The 19,695-nt window shown below is 37.1% G+C and overlaps 1 protein-coding gene across 1 annotated transcript in view; it reads right to left on the bottom strand.

Moving 5' to 3' along the window:
- The window catches only part of SI (sucrase-isomaltase), a 144,635-nt gene that overhangs the window by 79,561 nt on the left and 45,379 nt on the right, over positions 1–19,695 (bottom strand). The window contains exons 20-27 of the mRNA XM_038417278.2: positions 18,501–18,557; positions 17,650–17,774; positions 16,488–16,576; positions 10,674–10,723; positions 7,626–7,796; positions 6,490–6,639; positions 4,579–4,785; positions 3,416–3,570 (exon numbers count right to left, since the gene is read on the bottom strand). Coding sequence (XP_038273206.1) covers positions 3,416–3,570; positions 4,579–4,785; positions 6,490–6,639; positions 7,626–7,796; positions 10,674–10,723; positions 16,488–16,576; positions 17,650–17,774; positions 18,501–18,557 — 1,004 coding nt within the window. The remainder of the gene's footprint in view (positions 1–3,415; positions 3,571–4,578; positions 4,786–6,489; positions 6,640–7,625; positions 7,797–10,673; positions 10,724–16,487; positions 16,577–17,649; positions 17,775–18,500; positions 18,558–19,695) is intronic.

The raw sequence follows: 19,695 nt of genomic DNA, 5'->3' as shown, positions 1-19,695 counted from the left end.
TGCAGTTCCAGGAGAGCGAATGGTTATGGAATGGTATTAATGGGTTTTTTTCTGGTTGGCCAAGCATTCACTACAATTCAATTTTAAGTACCTTAAAAGAACAAATTGTATTACAAAATACATTAGCCATTTTCACAACTGCATCAAATTGTTGAATCACATTCAATTTGTGGCCCGCCATAACCCCAGATTTTTTCTTCAGTACTACTGCCTAGCCAGTTATCCCCATTTAAGAGTTGGGCATTTGATTTTATCCTTCCTAAATGAAGTACTTTGCACCTATCTTTATTGAATTTTGTCTTGTTGATTTCAGACCAGTTCTTCATTTTGTCAAGGTTGTTTTGAATTTTAGTCCTGTCCTCCAAAGTGCTTGCAACCCCTCCCAGCTTCGTGTCATCTGCAAATTTTATGAGTACATGCTCCACTCCATTATACAAGTCATTAATAGAAATATTGACCACCACCAGATCCAGGACTGACCCCTGTGGGACCCCACTGGATATGGCCTCCCAGTTTGACAGCAAACAATTGGTAACTACTCTTTGAATATGGTCTTTCAACTGGTTGTGCACCCCACTTGATAATAATTTCATCTAGACTGCATTTTCCTAGTTTGCTCATTAGAATGTTGTGGGACTGTCAAAAACCCTACTAAAAGTCAAGATATGCAATGTCTACTGATTCCCCTATATCCACTAGGCCATTTTTCCAGTAAAAGAAGGAAATTAGCTTGGTTTAGCATGATTTGTTCTTGAAAAATCCTTGCTGGTTATTCCTTACAACCCTTTTATCCTCTAGGTGCTTACAAACTGATTGTTTAATAAATTTGTCCCAGTATGTTTCCAGCATTGAAGTTAGGCTGACTTGGTTATAATTCCCAGGGTCCTCTTTGTTCCCCTTTTTAAGAATATTTCACCCCTGTAGCAACAATGGAAATTTTTTACATGAAAATCGTATATTTATGTATTTTCCTCTGTCTTTAATATAGTGCAACAGCTAGGAACAAGGAGGAGAGTCTCTGTCTGATATGAACTGTACCCTCTTCCCAGAACCCTGCCAGAGTCTGAACTACAGTCTCAAACAGCAAACCCGAAGACATTCTTCAGTGTTAAGGAGGGGATCAGAAACCCACTTCTTCATTTTGGAATGCCAGCTTCAGACCATGAACAGAGGCAGCTGTTTGCAGTTGCTTTCCACAATCCCTGGCGCTTTCCTGAGACATTTTCCTCCCTTTGACCTCTAAAGGTAAACCCCTGTCCCCCAGGTATGACCCTCGGGGGGAAAAACTGTTGAATGGGGTAGTGGACAAGGGGGTTACCCTCCCCTGCCATAAAGTTCCAGTGTACCACATTACACTTATACAGCATTAGACTAAGTCCTTAGTTATCGCATTTATGCGCATCTTCCAGAAAACAGCTCTAGAAGCAACATTGCATAGAAATTGCATCTCCGCTCTGTCTTCTCAGTGCTTACACTTCTAGGTCTGTCTCAGTCTCAGGTGTAAGGTCTCTCCATTTGAGTGTGTATCAGCTTTGAATAGCTGCATCAGCATCCGTAATCCAAAAGATTTAACGTTTCAGAGTAGTAGCCGTGTTAGTCTGTATCCGCAAAAAGAACAGGAGGACTTGTGGCACCTTAGAGACTAACAAATTTATTTGAGCATAAGCTTTCGTGGGCTACAGCCCACTTCATCAGATGCATAGAATGGAACATATAGTAAGAAGATATATATATACACACACACACATACAGAGAACGTGAAAAGGTGGAGTAAGAGGCTAATTAATTAAGATGAGCTATTATCAGCAGGAGAAAAAAAACTAGATACCATTAACTTGGGTTTGAATAGAGACTGGGAGTGGCTGGGTCATTATACACATTGAATCTATTTCCCCATGTTAAGTATCCTAACACCTTCTTGTCAACCGTCTAAACAGGCCATCTTGATTATCACTACAAAAGTTTTTTTCTCCTGCTAATAAACAGTTCATCTTAATTAGCCTCTTATGTTGTGTTTTAAACATAAAAAGCAACATATAACAAACAAACAAAATTTTCACCAGAAGATGTGGTACTTTAGAATAAGGCAATTTACTCAGATATAAGCCAACATTTTCGGTATTTCCACCTAGCACATATGATGAAAGAGCACACACTCCAATGATTACACTGACTGGCTAGATATTGGAATAGCATCAGGTCAACATGTACAGGACAAGTAATAACTCCTAACCCTAGGGCAGGAAGTCCTGCTGTTGTAAAAAGTGGGACTGCTCAGATGGTCTCAAAAGGCTACTTCAACTTTCTTTCACATCTGGGAAATTTAGGCAAATTCTATGTTCTGTCTGAAGACCTTGCAAGTAACAAGGCCCACAAAACAACCACACCTACTGATCAGGGCTACCTGCATCAGTCACCATCCCCTTCTCATTTGGAAAGATGGGGTCTGGTCTTTCCACTGTCCAATCCCTATCAGTTCTGGCCTATGTTTAGGTAGATGCCTTTTTTCTGGACAGACATCTTCCCATTTCCCAACTGCTGCAGGTGCTGAGAGACCACACCCAATTCCCTGGGAGAAGTTAAAATACCCTATTGACTGGTATTAACATGCAGACAAACAGATAGAAAGGCAGAAAATGCACTCATTGGAAGAGGCAATTGTGACCACTGCTGTCAGGGCCACTTGCCCTTTGTTCTGAAAGTTTCAATCTTGGAGGAAAGAGGATGCGGGGGGACACCTACTGAAGAACCATATTGCTTAAAACCCAAACAAACAAAACCCCTAGCACATACAAAAAGTAAGCAAAAGGGTGTCCATTTACAAAAAGAAACAGAACAAACAAAAATCAATCAATCATAACTCATACCAAGAGATGAAAGTAAAAATATCTTACAATCACAACCTTGATGCTAAGGGGAAAAGTAAATCAGCACCAGACAAGCAATAAGATTTGCCGAACATCTTTTGTCATAACCAACAATTACCCATGCCAAAGACAAAAGCAAACTGCTAATTATTCTATTCAATTGAAACATGGGATTGCAGAGGGAAATAAAATACTGTCATTAGAGTCACTCTGCCATGAGATCTAAAACTTACAATAGCCAATTATGTGAGGTGATAAGGGAAACTTCTTGGCCATTTGGTGAGGAAGAGATGTTCCTCAATGCTATTAGCCCTATGGAAGTTCAGTCCATTAACAATCAGTCTATTAGGCTATTAACTGAGGCACGTGGTCAATGGTTAGGCATATCCCAAAAGGAGGGGCTGTCATTATCTGACTGCTGCCACTGGGGGAAGAAAACAAGAGGTAATACACCTAGCACAATACAGTGGAAGCTAACATGGTTTGACGCAACCTAAAATAAAAAATATGTTACCTAGAGCAAAAAAAAAAAGGAAGAATTTACTTACATAACTGTCCCTGTGCTTTTGCGTCGAATCTGGATGCCAAATGGATTGTTCTGAATCGCTACTTCATAGAGTCTATTCTCATATGTACTTGTAGGACTGCTAGGGATATTTAGTGGTACTGGAACCTCATATCTTTTATTGTTGTAATCATAAATCTATGAAGCAGAAATCAGTTCACTTGAGTGCATATAAAATATTCAAAAGATCTATACTTTGATGGCACTTAAAAGTTCAATCGCTTTTTAGAAGTATTACAAGTTCAATCACTATTCCCCATATTAATTACAGGCTACACCTCTCAGACTGGTAGAACCTTAAACAGAGGAAGATTTCTCACAAACTTTTTCAAATGCAACCACTATAGTTAAAAGTCTTGAACAAACATTTAGCTAAAACAGATAAATAATTGTAGTGTGAGTGTGTTGGGTAAGGCATTCTCTTTCAATATCAGTTTTCTTAGTTATATCATTATAATTAAAATAATAGATATATGGACTGGTATATAAGAAGCAATGAAGGTTGAAGAATCTTGTTTTGTTCAAGAGATTACTGTTAGTGAATGTGGCCCCGAATTTATTTTTATACATAGTAAAGAGGATTTTCACTTTTTCACACTTTTAAGCCACCTTTATAAGTTTTTTGTTAATGCTTTATGTTTTTTGCTATGCTTACATAGCAAGTCTATGTTCCCTTTATTCTATAGTTTGTCTTAATAGGTGAATTCAATATATGCAATATGATCACTTTAATAATTGATTAAAGTTATTTTTATAATGTAATTTTTATAATGTAGTTTTATAAGTGTTATTAGCTCAAAAGTTATAACTACAGTAATACTTCCTGTTAATGCATAATACTTACATCCTAATGATAAAGTTCCTCAAGATTCTCCAAATTCTGATTCGTTGTTTGGGTGCTTATACACTATTACATATGATAAGTTATAAGAACTAGGACATAAGCTCTTGTGAGGAGAGGATTTGGCCTAAACCCAAATAACAGCTATTTAGCTAAATGAAGAAATCTACCCCAGGTGGAAAGGTCAGAGTAGTCAACCAATGTACAAAAAGCAGACAACTGATTTTAAAAAAAGATAATTTATATAAGAAAAAAAATTTAACCAATGGAAATCTCAGTTCACAACAATTTCAGAATGAATTTACCTTAAATTGCAGCATATTGTTGTCATGATATTTCACATCCAAGCGAAGTATATTGATAGGAGTAGTAGACTTCTTAGCAGAGTTAGAGTAATTACTATTTCTGCTGAGGTTCACTGATAAACCTGAAGAGGTGTATGTAATTTGACTGACAGAATAACCATAGTCAGAAGGGTAGTAACAGGATGGACCATTACCAGTGGAGACAGGCTGAAAATTCAAATATATTGTAGATCAGTAAACAGTATTTGGGAACCTGAATTTTAAACCTTAAGAGAGAATTCCACAAGACTCCTATTTTTAACATGAAACTATTTCATGTCGAGCTCCTTGAAAAGGTTAATGTTACTAGAGGGTTCAGCAAAGAGGAAGCGATCAATCCTTTCAACTTTATAGCATATTGCATCTATTAAAAATGCATTTATGGTGTTCAGGCAAAGTTGTATGAACAATTTAGATAGAAACCCAAATTCATTCAAAATTAAGAGAGGATGGTTCTACCTCACCCTTTCAATTTCAGCCTAATTGCACAAAGATAGGCAGTCTTGGGCAGCTGCTGTTCATACAATTGACACACCATTCCTCCACATGGTGCTGAGATCTCTATCCTTTCTATTGGATGTCTTCAAGAGGACATCTTCAAGTGTCCCCGCCATCCTCTTTCGGTCTTCAGAGGCATATCAGGGTGGCTGCGCCCTGAAGGCCTCTAATAATTAATTAATTAATTAATTAATTAATGGATTAATTATTATTATTATTATTCTCTAGAATAATGTTTAAAATTGCCATCAAGGGTTATAAGCCCTGTTTGTCTGAGAACTGACAGCAAATGACTTCCAGGTTCCTGCTCTAACTGAAAATGAACATCCAAAAACAATCAGTCTGTGGTTGCATCTGTTGATGTGGCTTAATGCAGTAAACTTTCACCTCTGGATACATAGCTTCAAACTCTGTCTAGCTGTTCTCAAGTGAAAATAAGTTTGCTGGGCACATCCCAATTCCCAGTGGAGGTTTATTCAACTGCACAATGCACAATTTGATAAGATTAAGAGTCTCATTTTTTTAAAAAAGTACCAGCTCAGACCAGGAATAAAATTTCATTTTACACAGAGACAGACAGGCCTTTTCAAATATTCATCATGCCAAAGCATTTCACATAGTGATGCTGTACTACAAGTATCCAGTGTGAGTGGAGGTAAACACATCAGCCATCATGACTGTTATGTTCTCAGGAGTGGCTTGCATAGAATCTTAGATTTCAGAGCTAGAGATGCATCCAAGTTTTAAAATATAGATTTAGATCCAGAAAAGAAAGTCACCCAAGTTTGAAGAACTTCATATCAGCTGTTCCTGTTTGGATCCATTTTACAAAGAGAGATCCAAGTCATTAAATTGAAAACTGGATGAAAACTTCCTTAAAGTTCAAGGGTTTCTTCAGATCTCATGTTCCAGTAGAGCTAATTTTTAATTAGAACCTGTTTTACTGAGAGTATGGAATGCTGACGAAGGCAGATTGACCTGCAAAAGGCACTCTGAGCTGAAGTGCAGGGGAAGAGTTGTATGTGGAAGCTTTTATAAAGTCCTATCTATTCTGCATAATTATAAGTATTATTTGTCCCTGTCTTTTAAGAATACCACATCTTCTTCTATTTTTAATACATGTTGGTCAAATCCTCAGCTGTTCCAAACTGTCCTGGTTCCATTGAAGTCAACAGTGCTATGATATCATGCACCAGCTGACAATGTGGCCCCTTGTTTTAAAGAAGTCTTGTAAAAGGAGAAAATTGTCAGACTAATTCCCTTCTGAAATTGCCTTGATCCATCTTTTTCATCACAGCAAACCATAAGGAAAAAGATAAAAATTTCTTAAATTTTTTACTCTTGTTCCCTGTTAGAGAAATCATTTTTCCTCACCATCCAGATACAGTTCAAGGCTTCACAATTCTGTTGTGTTGCGTTGGGGCTAGGGTGACAATTAAATTTTTCAGTGTTACTTAACTCTTGATTCCATTCCAGTAAGTATGATTTTCCTAATTCAAGTTTAAGGCCAGTTACATGGGTAACCTGTCAAAAATTAAACAAAGAACAATTATTCAAACTGACCTTAAGCTATGTTGTCTTCAAACCCCCAACTCAGATCCTCACTGAGTATAAATTGTCATAGCTCTATTGACATTAACAGAACTATGACAACATACTCCAGCTGAGGATCTACCCCATGAATACTTAGTTTATTAATATTTTTAAAATGAGTGAAAGCTAAAATTTTCAGACTTGAATTCTATAACAAGCACCTAAGTTAATACTTAAGCAAGTAAATAAAAGTGGCTCAGTACTCACAGCTTCCACTGAAGTTTATAACGAATAAAAATAAGACCACTGTTAATTAGGTGCCTAAATATGGATTTAAGTGCCTAATCTTAGACACAATTACTCTAATCAATTTTGGGGCTATTTGTCTTATTTCTATCATTTTAATTTAGCACAATCACCTGTAATAGTTAAAAGATGGTGCAGAAACCAGATACACAGCAGTGGCAGGATCCTCAAGTTCCTTCATGAGATTTGTCATGAATGGCAGCTTAATGGGGTTTTAAACTGACTACTTCTTCAGTACATACACCTGCCATGTGGGCGCCACTCAGAATTCATCCTGATGTGGAGTGCTCGTGGCACTGATGCCTGAGAAGCTTTAAGAGCCATGCACATTTTAGTTTTTAAAAGGACTCTTTGAGCATGGATGTTAATGTCAAATACTGTTTACCTTGTGCAAATATGACTCTATTCTTTAAGTCAAATCCAGCCATCTGAGGTTCATGCACAACTTCTACTGGCAACTGAGAGTTGCAAGTGTGTGTCTGAGAGCAAAACTAACATGCACTTTTTATACACTTAAGCATAACACAATTATATCTTTAAGTGCCTTTATTCTGCAACAAAATAGATTTACTATACATGATTACATCTAGGATCTCATTCTATTAAGCACCTGAAAGAAAGTTTATAAAATTCTTAAGATGGTTCTGTCCCGGAATTCAAATATTATTTACCTTATTTGAAGGATTATAGCTGATATTATGAAGAGAATTCTGCACCACACCATTTAAAGACACAGTAAGAATTGTAGGTTGATGGAGCAATCCAAAGATTTTGATTTCCTCAAACACTAAGTTGTTTGGATCGATGTAGTTCATGTGCAAAACATTCATTTTTAAATTATTCTGAAAGACAAGGTATTCAGATTATATTGTCACACACAGTCTGTACGGTTTACTGGAAAGAGTCATGTTTTGTTTTTCGAAACAATTCATTACAATACAATTTATAAAATGACACACACACTTTTTTTTCTTCCCCTTAGTATCTTCTTTAACTGTATATTTCTTAAAGACCATGGTCTATAAAATAATATATGTTTAACATAAATAAAGAATAAATTATGAACACTATGTTTCATTCTTGTAATTCGTACAATGTACTTATCTTATCTTTTACTTTTTTAAAATTTATTTTCTTAGAAATAAGGAAAGAGCAAATGAGGGACATGAGTCATTGAAGTGTTGAGGTGGCACTCTTGATTTATATCCTATTTACTTAGATACACAAGATTGAACCCTATTCAGTCACAGCAGGTACCCAATTCAGAGATGTCAGTATCTTCTGTCAGGTGCCGAGTGCTTTCAGCGACCACTGACTGAATCACTGAATTGAAAACAAACACTAGATCTAGTGGCTTAATCATCATCTAGGTGGCTGTGGAACAACTACCAGGATAGCACTTTGACTGTCATTGCAACCATAAAATCATAAATACACTCAGAAAAATCATTCTTGTGCAGGTTGAAATGCAGCATCTCCAACCTCACCATGATTTGTCCATCTTTGGCTATAATACCCATCTCTCTCAGCTTCAATCCTAACCCACATATCAGATCCAGATTACAGCCAGCTTTCTGAGTTCAGAAGGGAGGGAAAAGCTATCAATAAAACAGAGGTTCTCTATTCTTTGTTTATTTTAAAAAAATGATTAAACCTTAAAGGACCAGATTCCCACATAGCTCCATTTACTTCAAGCTCTACGCTCGCTTTGGGAAAGCATACGGTGGAGAGGAGGAGAGCATTTCTGATTCAGATGTGTTTAACCTGCCTATATAGGGAAAACCCTGGTCTCACTGGATTTCACCCCTAGTTTATGGTCTGCAGCACAAATGTACTAGGCAAATGAAGATAGCTGATGCATTCTTGAACAGGGTACTATATTTTCTTAGCGATTTACCTGTTTAATAAAATGTCAGTTATTTGTTTGTTAAAACTAGATGTTTTCCATTATTGATTGAATTGATACACGTCAGCTTTATGCAATGAATTAACCTCTCTTTATTGACTTTCAATCAGAGCAGGAAATATGCCCTTGATTACAATGTCTTTGTAAGCACAAACCGTAAATGATTATTAAATACATTATATTAATTACTAATAAACTTTTGATTACTTATGCAAAAACTGCAATGTTTGTGTGTGGATTGAGGGCTATGGAAGACAGATAGCCCTGAACATAAGCCTGTGGTTATGCAGCGATTCCCAGAACAGGTGCATCACAAGTAACAGAGACATTTTCCCCACAGTATCCAACAAGTGCATCTCAGCTATGACCTGAAGGAACCAATTACATAATTTATTCTCTGAACACATCAGGTCCTTGGCCTCTCCGCTAAGAATGCAAACAAGGCTACCACTTAGTGCACTAGGCGTGATTTTTTATGGTGTGAACTTTCTCCACTCATGTCATGGACCAACATTAAGACATTTACACTATCACATTCCCATCAGTCAGTAGCTTTCAGTCACAATGGAGCTGTGCTAGTATCAAACAGATGACACGCTCATAAAAGGCTCTATGTCTTATTACCTGTGCCCTGAACCACTCAGTCACCAGGAAAGGATACTGTTAAATTCTATACATGTCAGTGTCATGGTAGCTGTAATAATAATACAGACTTATTATGTGAGACAATTAGGATTTTTTTAACATTATTCACTCTTTTTGAGTGAATTGAATGCAACCATTAAATAGCTGCTAAAAATTCTTGTTTAAATCTAGAAAAGACAAGAGACTATCAACTATCTACATACTGACAGCCTAATTAAACTGCTGACATTCACTCCTTATAATAAAAATTAAAAATTGACACCTCTAAAATGCCAGCTCATTGACTTCACTATACACCACTGACGTAGGGAAAATACTTTAGATTAAGAATAAGGAAAAGAAAAATGATAATCAGATCTATGAAGGTATTCACGATTCCACTCCTATTTTTCCTGTGAATTTCCCCTCCAGCAGCTGTTCCCCTGGGTGAATTTCAGCACAGCAGAGAAAGGAACACCACCTGAATTCATTCTTACCCAATCAGAATTATCTAGGTTTGGAATCCCCATGGATTGAAGGGGACAATGCTGTATATAGTAGTTCTGATCCCGGCCCCACCACTCCCTTAAAAGTCCAATGGAGAAAGCATGAAGGGGCTTCTGTGGGATCAAAGGAAGGAGTGAATGATGCAGTAGATGCAACATTCCTTCCCTACCCTAGTTCTTCATCCCCATAGAATGGACACATTCAGCCTTACGTGCAGACTTTATGACTCTTTTTAATGTGTAAGAAATGATAGACTTGCTGTCCTAATAACAGTATTATTTGTTAGCAAATACATGTGGGATAGTTTCATTTATTTCTACTGATAGAATATCCGTCTAGAATCTAAACCCCTCCACAAAAAATTATGCAGAAATAAATTAAAATACATTTTATAGAGCCCACGACTACATTTTTAATAGAACTGCATCTCCTCCCTTACTCAGGCAAAACTCCCATTAGTATGTTGAGAGCTGAAGGCAATCATCATTTTGTAGTTCTACTACTTGATAAATAGTTGAATGTCAATTTTATTATCTAACAGGAAATATGGGTGCTTTTATGATATCTAAAAGTTAGTAAAACAATGAATGAACAAACAACGGAACATGATGCTCTGATTAACTGAAAACATTACAGTTTAAAATGCACACAATGAAAATAACATTATGAAAAAATTACTTACATTGGTAACTGAAAACTGGTAATGAACGTAGGATTTAGTTTTCACTATATCTAAAATATTGAGAGAGAAATGAACATTTTCTAAGCACAGTGCAGAAATTACCCAGCATTACTGACAAGTTGAGCATAGGATTCTGTCACAATTAGAAACCAATAGACTGCTAAATTATTATTATAGTAACACCCAGAGGCCTGAATCAAGATAGGGACATAATTGTGCTAGGTGCTGTGCAAACTGATATAAAGACATAATTCCTAGCTTCCAATGAGGGACAAATGAAGATTTACTAAACTCTTTTGCACACCCTGATGTTCATGTAACTCATCCTACATTATGGGGATATTTACCTGGTTTTTAAACGCATGCTCTTTTTCTATTCCTTTTAAAGAGCAGAATGTTAAAGAATGATTACAATAAAAGCTGTTGTAAAGGCAAACCTGTGGAAACACACTACAAAGTCCTTATGCTCTACAGCAAAGCATGCTTAAAGACAATGTTTAATTGTAAGCGGTTAAGTGCTTCCCCAAATCTGGATATAAACAAGGCAGGGATCCTGTGGGGAAAAAGCAGCATGTAACTGTGCCTGTGCAGTGTGTAGCACGTGTGTGTGTGTACTCGCAATCTCAGTGCTATTTCCTAACTTTTGAGTGTTTGACTTTGCAAAAGTAATAACATTATTTGAACATTGTTCTTTGCCATGCAATTGGCATAAAGACAGCCTAAACTTGATATCCATCTGCATTGTAAGTAAAATGCTACTTGCCAGAAAGATTATATACACTTTCTTTTAACCTTGTATACATATTTCAAAGCTAACTCTTTGAAATATTTTGAACAATTATCTATTATGCAAAGAGTTTATCTATTATACTTATACTCTACATAATGTAGTTATGAAACAGAGAATAAAATACCTCTTTGGCAGCAAATGTAAGAGTTGACTACTAAACACTTCAGTGTTGGATTTTTTTTTTTTTTTTTTTAAAAGACAGACATGAAGAAGGTTGTGGTTGCTAGTAAATTGTGAACAATTTCTAAGGAAGATTGCTACTCATAAGCTTTTAGGAAGACTTGTTTTAGAAAATGATCAAAAATCATGACAGTTCATATAATTTTGTTTCTCAATATTAGTACAATAAAATCTGAGTTATTTTAGATCTTGAAAATGAACATGTTCCCTCTGTAGAAATATCAGCAACTGCCCGGGGCATCCAATATTTATTGCAGCAATTATCAGCCAAATCACAATGCTTTTTCTTTAAGGCAGCCCAGAGTTTCATGAGACTGAAGAGAGCATGGACAGTTTGAAAGGTTTTGCATGACTCAGGATTAGTAGAGTCAAAACAATAAGAGCTGGATTCTATAAGTAGGATACGTATCTATTATTGCATAGATCTTTAAAAAACACTTTCAACAATATAAAGCAAAATCATCATACAATGATCCTTCTGAGCACAAGCAACCCCACTTTTTGGCATCCAGCTAGCGTGGTGCCCTCCTACCTGAGATAGTGAAATAACTTCCCCTTACTATCCCAGTTCTTCAATATCAGGACACAGAGACTCAATATTCTGAGTTAATATTTACAGAGTACAATGTGATAGTCAGGAATTGTAGACTGGGCACTTTATACTTGAAAGGGACAGCAGTGAAACCCAGAAGAGAATCCGAGTCCTTCACAGCTCAAGTATATGAATGAAGGCAGACCTCCTAGGACGATGGCTGCACTTTTGAATTGGGGCTGAGAGATAAGTTAGGCTGATGTAGCCAGCCAAGTGTCCCAAAACGGGCGAATCAGATGGGCAGCACCTTCTGGTCTTTCCTCACAATTAGGTCTGCCACTCAGTGAGAAGTTTATGGTTAGTGTGGACCATTTGGGGACCTCTCCCATCTCCCTCTCAATTAAAAACTGATGTGTGAACAGGTAAGTTAGTGGCAGGGGAACAGTAGCAGAATCCCAGAATCTTTTTGAAGATGGTTATTAGGGAGACTACATTTAAATTTTCTGTGAGTTCTCAAACTTGAGCACATTTATAGAGGCCAAGGATGATCTATTCAACAGTTTTACAGATCAAAAGATATACACTATCTGAACATAGAGGTTAGAATGAATTTCAGTAATAGACAGTACCTGACAGAATCATAGACAGAAATCAGAATAGTTAACACAAGTAATCCTATATAACCTTCCCACCACCTTTAGATCTTAGCCCTGAAAACATTTATGTACAAGAGAAGTTCCATTTCACTCAGTGAGAATTGTATATAAAAACACTCAAATGCAAAAGTGTTTGCAGGATCAGGGACATATTTTGCAGGACTAGAGATGAAACATAAGTGGAATGACATAGTGTAATCTATTCTTGACCACCGTGGTGGTGCCTTGACCATCTCCATTACGCATAAATCCTTATTGTTGAGACATTTCTCGTAAAATTCCTTCTTTAACTTATCCAGCATGGCTAAATCATGCTCAAATTCTTTTGCTATTCCTTTCTCTCTATGGATAGCACGAGGCAGTTGGATTAAAAATGTGAGGTCAGAACTTCCTGAAAACCAGGTATTCTTCAAATACATTAGTTTTAATGGGCATATGCCATAAACCACAACCTTAGCTATATATATATATATATATATATATATATATATATATATATATATATATATATATATATATAGTGCAACAACAGGTTACAAACAAACAATAAAAACTATCACTTACAGGTCCTTAAATCTTTTTTTAATAAAAGCCTAAGTGAGTAATAAAAGGTCTTCAGGAAGTTTTTGGAATAAATGTTTAAACTGCTTCCTGGTTTGTCTAACAAAAGTATAATAAAAAGGACAAAGGCTGGAATTGTCAAAGAAAGGATTTACGTGCCCAGATCCCATTAAATTTCAATGGAATTTGAGTGCATAACTCCTTAGGCACCTCTGAAAATCACAAACAGTTATTTTATAATTCAAAGTCCAAACTCCTTTTATTTTCCAAATTAGCTTTATTCTCAACATCATCATGTTTCAGAGTAGCAGCCGTGTTAGTCTGTATTCGCAAAAACAAAAGGAGTACTTGTGGCACCTTAGAGACTAACAAATTTATTTGAGCATAAGCTACAGCTCACTTCATCGGATGCATATGGTGGAAAATACAGTGGGGAGATTTATATACACACACAGAGAACATGAAACAATGGGTTTTATCATACACACTGTAAGGAGAGTGATCATTTAAGATGAGCCATCACCAGCAGCAGGGGAGGGCAAGGAGGAAAACCTTTCATGGTGACAAGCAAGGTAGGCTATTTCCAGCAGTTAACAAAAACATCTGAGGGACAGTGGGGGGTGGGGTGGGGAGAAGAAATAACATGGGGAAATAGTTTTACTTTGTGTAATGACTCATCCATTCCCAGTCTCTATTCAAGCCTAAGTTAATTGTATCCAGTTTGCAAATTAATTCCAATGCAGCAGTCTCTCGGAGTCTGTTTTTGAAGTTTTTTTGTTGAAGGATAGCCACCCTCAGGTCTGTAATCGAGTGACCGGAGAGATTGAAGTGTTCTCCGACTGGTTTTTGAATGTTATAATTCTTGACGTCTGATTTGTGTCCATTTATTCTTTACGCAGAGACTGTCCAGTTTGACCAATGTACATGGCAGAGGGGCATTGCTGGCACATGATGGCATATATCACATTGGTAGATGCACAGATGAACAAGCCTCTGATAATGTGGCTGATGTGATTAGGCCCTATGATGGTGTCTCCTGAATAGATATGTGGACAGAGTTGGCAACGGGCTTTGTTGCAAGGATAGGTTCCTGGGTTAGTGGTTCTGTTGTGTGGTGTGTGGTTGCTGGTGAGTATTTGCTTCAGGTTGGGGGGCTGTCTGTAAGCAAGGACTGGCCTGTCTCCCAAGATCTGTGAGAGTGATGGACAGGTTGTAGATCCTTGATGATGCATTGGAGAGGTTTTAGTTGGGGGCTGAAGGTGATGGCAGTGGCGTTCTGTTATTTTCTTTGTTGGGCCTGTCCTGTAGTAGGTGACTTCTGGGTACTCTTCTGGCTCTGTCAATCTGTTTCTTCACTTCAGCGGGTGGGTATGCAACAAAGCCCATTGCCAACTCTGTCCACATATCTATTCAGGGTACACCATCAGAGGGCCTAATCACATCAGCCACACTATCAGAGGCTCCTTCACCTGTGCATCTACCAATGTGATATATGCCATCATGTGCCAGCAATGCCCCTCTGCCATGTACATTGGCCAAACTGGACAGTCTCTATGTAAAAGAATGAATGGACACAAATCAGACATCAAGAATTATAACATTCAAAAACCAGTCGGAGAACACTTCAGTCTCTCCGGTCACTCAATTACAGACCTGAGGGTGGCTATCCTTCAACAAAAAATCTTCAAAAACAGACTCCAACGAGAGACTGCTGAATTGGAATTAATTTGCAAACTGGATACAATTAACGTAGGCTTGAATAGAGACTGGGAATGGATGAGTCATTACACAAAGTAAAACTATTTCCCCATGTTATTTCTTCCCCCACCCCACCCCCCACTGTCCCTCAGATGTTCTTGTTAACTGCTGGAAATAGCCTACCTTGCTTGTCACCATGAAAGGTTTTCCTCCTTTCCCCCCCTCTGCTGCTGGTGATGGCTCATCTTAAGTGATCACTCTCCTTACAGTGTGTATGATAAAACCCATTGTTTCATGTTCTCTGTGTGTGTATATAAATCTCCCCACTGTATTTTCCACCAAATGCATCCGATGAAGTGAGCTGTAGCTCACGAAAGCTTATGCTCAAATAAATTTGTTAGTCTCTAAGGTGCCACAAGTACTCCTTTTGTTTTTGTGAACATTATCATGACTCATTATGGTATTTTAAAGGGAGAAAACTCAGATATTTTATTTGGCTGAGTTGGACATTTGATAGAAATGAAAATATTTATAAATTATTATTTTGATTCAACTTATTCAACAAAATCCTGTTACTTAGGTACACTTAAATCCTCCTACTTTTTGTTGTGTGCGTTTACAGTATCCAGAGCAGCTGGACCCTCAGCTCTGATTAGTGGCTACAAGTGCTACAACAACAATACAGCAACAACCGTAGAAGGTTTATTAACATTATCAGTGATGAAATATTTGTTTGTTTATGACAGCAAAAGCATAAAGTTCAGTATATAGGGCAAAATATCGGCTTCACTGGGTGCTCAGTACATCTGAAAATGAGGCTATTTTCAATTAAAGATGGATTTAGATGCCTCACTTTTAGCACTCAACTTTATCACTTTCTGTATTTAGCCCCATATCCAAGGGTATGTTCACAGTGATTCAGATGCAAGACTGCAGCATGTGTAGACATACCCGAGCTAGCTTTGCATCCACTGGAGTTAATCTGGATTTACAACAGCTAATTTGAAAGTAGAATTTACCTCTTAGTGTATTAAAAATATCTCAGCAATGTGGTATACAACTTTGGATTTTTTAAAGATTAATATAAACCTTTTTTAATATTAACAAACAAACAAACAATTCTAACAAGCCTTTCAGCACCTTCATTGTGAATAGAACATTACATTTCCTCCACTTGAGGTTGCATATCGAAACCCTCACTAATGTCCCACTGAACTATTCAGATGAGTAAGAATTTGCAGGACTGGGCGCCCTGATTGTAACGTTTATTATTTGCAAGTTATACCACTAATTTGCTTAATATAAAATACTTGATCCATGAAACCAATGAAAAGTTTAAGATCATTATTTTCAAATATACTAATACTTCAAATGTTATGGGTATCTAATGTGCCTACCTCTAGATTCTCCATCATCCCAGAATAATTCTCCAGCTGCTTGTTTTTTGTCATCTAATGCAATTATGAGTCCCAATGGATTCTTGCGGCTGTAAAATGAAAGACTTTCTCTGAAGAGTATAAAAGATATCTAGACATTGTTTATGCTGATACATCTTGAAAAAATATTGATGCTACCAATTTTCATTTCCAAAAGCTTCATGTTAAAAACTGAGGTTTTGTGTTTACAAAATTTTACAGATTTCCTTTCACCATTTTTTGGCTGAGAGATTTTAATAATTTCACAACAGAACAGATTTTCTCTAAACTACTTTTCCCCTGGATAAATTGCCTTTCATTTTCATGGAAATGGATGAAAATGTGTGGCAGGACTAAAAATCATTACACAAAATTAACATGTGATTAACCAGTAATCATATTATTTCATTAATCATGAAAGTATGTCAATGTTTTCAGCTATTACCAATCTCAAAGTTTAAATACTAACCTCAATAGGACAGGCCATTTTTTCCTCTTAATTATGTGGGTATCAATCAGTTCTTCCACATATCCACTGAGAAAGGAATTTAGTCTAACATCCGCACTTTGTCCCACAGGCAATAATCAATCTGAGCAACTCATCCTTCATATTCACACAGGGCAACAAGGGATCATCCCTTTCATCAGTAGCAGAGATGGACGACAGTGTTCTCTACAGTGCTGCTAATCACACATTTGGGCTAGCAGGGAGTGGGACAAATTGATTAAGACTACTTACCCCCACTTCTCTGGAGCAAAGGGGGACCGAGAGACCAGATTGAGAGTCTCTGTCTTAGTCTGGTTTCTAGTCTGTTCTTCGGGCAGCTCAACTATATGTTGACACTTACTCATGACTTGTGACAAAGCTACAATTTAACCCTGTGTGTGCAAACTGTCAAGCAAACTGGGCCATATGTTTGACTGTAGAGCTTCAGGACCTGATCCAAATATCACTGAAGTATTTCACTGATCCTGTACCCCTGGCTACAGTGGGACTTTAGCTTGACTAAAGAGCGTAGGATGCAATGGACTTCAGACATTCCCATATGATACACCCAATGGTTTGAAATCTGACAATTCTGAGCCCACTCCTGAAATCACATTACAGAGCAGTGTGATCACAGAGCTCAGCCATAAAATGTACCTGTACAATGTTGTATTAGCTGGCTGCTGAATAGGAAAAATGTAGCCTCCTCTCAGATGAAGTCCTAGTTTGTCTGCTGGGAGATACATCTGTGCTTGTTGTTTTCTCCATACTACTCTTCCACCCTAATTTATGGGAATGGAAGAGAAAATGGGTATTTTACGTTACTCACTACAGAGAACGATTTCTCACATCCTGAGCTTCCATTCCAGTTCCTCCCGATTCCTCCAGTTATAATACACAAATGTCTATTCAGACACTGTCTGCCTACTACCACAGAAAATCATCTTAGATTATAACACCAAACAAAAAAAGTTTACTTTTTGATTCCAGCATGATCAACACACCAAAAAAGGCCAATTCATCCTGGAAGGCTGAAAGTAGACACTGTCCTGTGTCAGGCACAGGGTAGAACCTTATCTTCTTCCTCCAGCCAACAGGCAAAAGAATTGGCACAGAAGTAGTTAACTTAATTTCTTTAGAAATAAGGATAACATGCCACTGTTTGAATGCCCAGAAGAGACTGCAATTATTATTATTATATTTTACTACTTATTTACTGATGGTGGTGTTCAGAGCACTGTATAGAATCTAGAAGAAAAATAAACCTTGCTTAATATTTGTTATGAGCTCTTCTCCTTTTTATCTATCTATTCCTCCTCCTTCCCTTAATTATCTCTCTTCCATCTTCTCCTCCATTCCTCCCTTCTCTCTCTCTCTCAACTTTCTGCTTCCTTCATGTTTATCTCCTCTACCACATCTAACAATCACAACCCAATCCGTAGAGGACAATGTTGAGAAGAATACACAGACATGGACTCAGCCCAGCATTATTATATGCATTTACTTACTGTTTCATAGTCATACCATACTGCATCAGGAATATATGCAGTCACTGTTTCCACACCCTGAAATGAGAATAAAGAAACATCTTTCATATTTGAAGACAAATAAATCAAATAGCAACTAAAGCAGCATTTCCAAAGTGACAATTTCAAGCTGACAAGAGAATTTCAATGATATTTGTTCTGATTTTTGTTTACGAAGAAGGACCTTTCTCTCTAATTGTCTGATCAACGTATAAGACTTTTTTTTCCACAAGTTAGAATAGAAAAAAAAATGTCCTTGTTCATCCATGTGCAATGAAGATTTATGCCCTAAAGTAGGCTTATTACTGATCTATCTGGTCTCATTTTAAATGTGCCATGCAATGAGGCTTCTGTCACGTTCCTTGTAGATTATCCCACAATCCAGTAGATGTCACTATCAGGAATTTTTCCTGATATTTAGCCTCAATTCTTCCTTTTTTTTATCCCACTTCTCCTAGTCATATCTCCTTTTACCAAACTAAATAATTTTTCTGGGGTACCTACACTGTCAGATGTTTGTAGACTATTATCATAGTTCCTTTTAAATGTTGTTTAGCCAAGCTATGCACAGTTCCTGCTTTTCACTTTTCTTCATAAATCAGTCATTCTAGCTCCTAATCAATGTTGCTTTTCTCTGAATCCCACCAACTTGTTAAAATGTGAGTAGAATGGAAGTACCGATAAATGCATACAATAATCCTAGCAAAGTCACATCAGAACCATAAAGGGACTGTTACATCACTGCTCCATGACAGGATACCTCTGTGGGGTATGCAGCCCAAAAATCACACTGGCTCATTTTGATATCATATCATGTTGCAAACTCATGTCTTATTTGATATTCACAGTTACCCCAAAGTCTCCTTTTGTGTTACTTTGTACCAGACATTTCTTTTCAGATATGCCTTGTTTTGTACATTTAACAAATGTATTAGGATACAGCTTGAAAAATGTGATTGCCTATGTGAGATTGAGGGCCAAAAGGGAAATTTTGAATTAATGAGGGTCATCACTGTAACAGGAATAATCCATGATCTTTGTGTTCTCCAGTGAAATTACAAAGAGATGAAGAGAAGCTGCTTGTGAATTTTAGAAACATGGCTTAACAAATAATTGTATGATGTCCTGCTCCCTCTTATCTACCTGCTTGTGAATGCTCACATTCATAAGTGTTTCT

This window comes from Dermochelys coriacea, chromosome 9, assembly GCF_009764565.3.
Source record: "Dermochelys coriacea isolate rDerCor1 chromosome 9, rDerCor1.pri.v4, whole genome shotgun sequence".
NCBI classification, from domain to species: Eukaryota; Metazoa; Chordata; order Testudines; family Dermochelyidae; genus Dermochelys; species Dermochelys coriacea.
The sequence above is the reverse complement of the archived record's forward strand: the minus strand, read 5'-3'. Positions and strand labels throughout refer to the sequence as shown.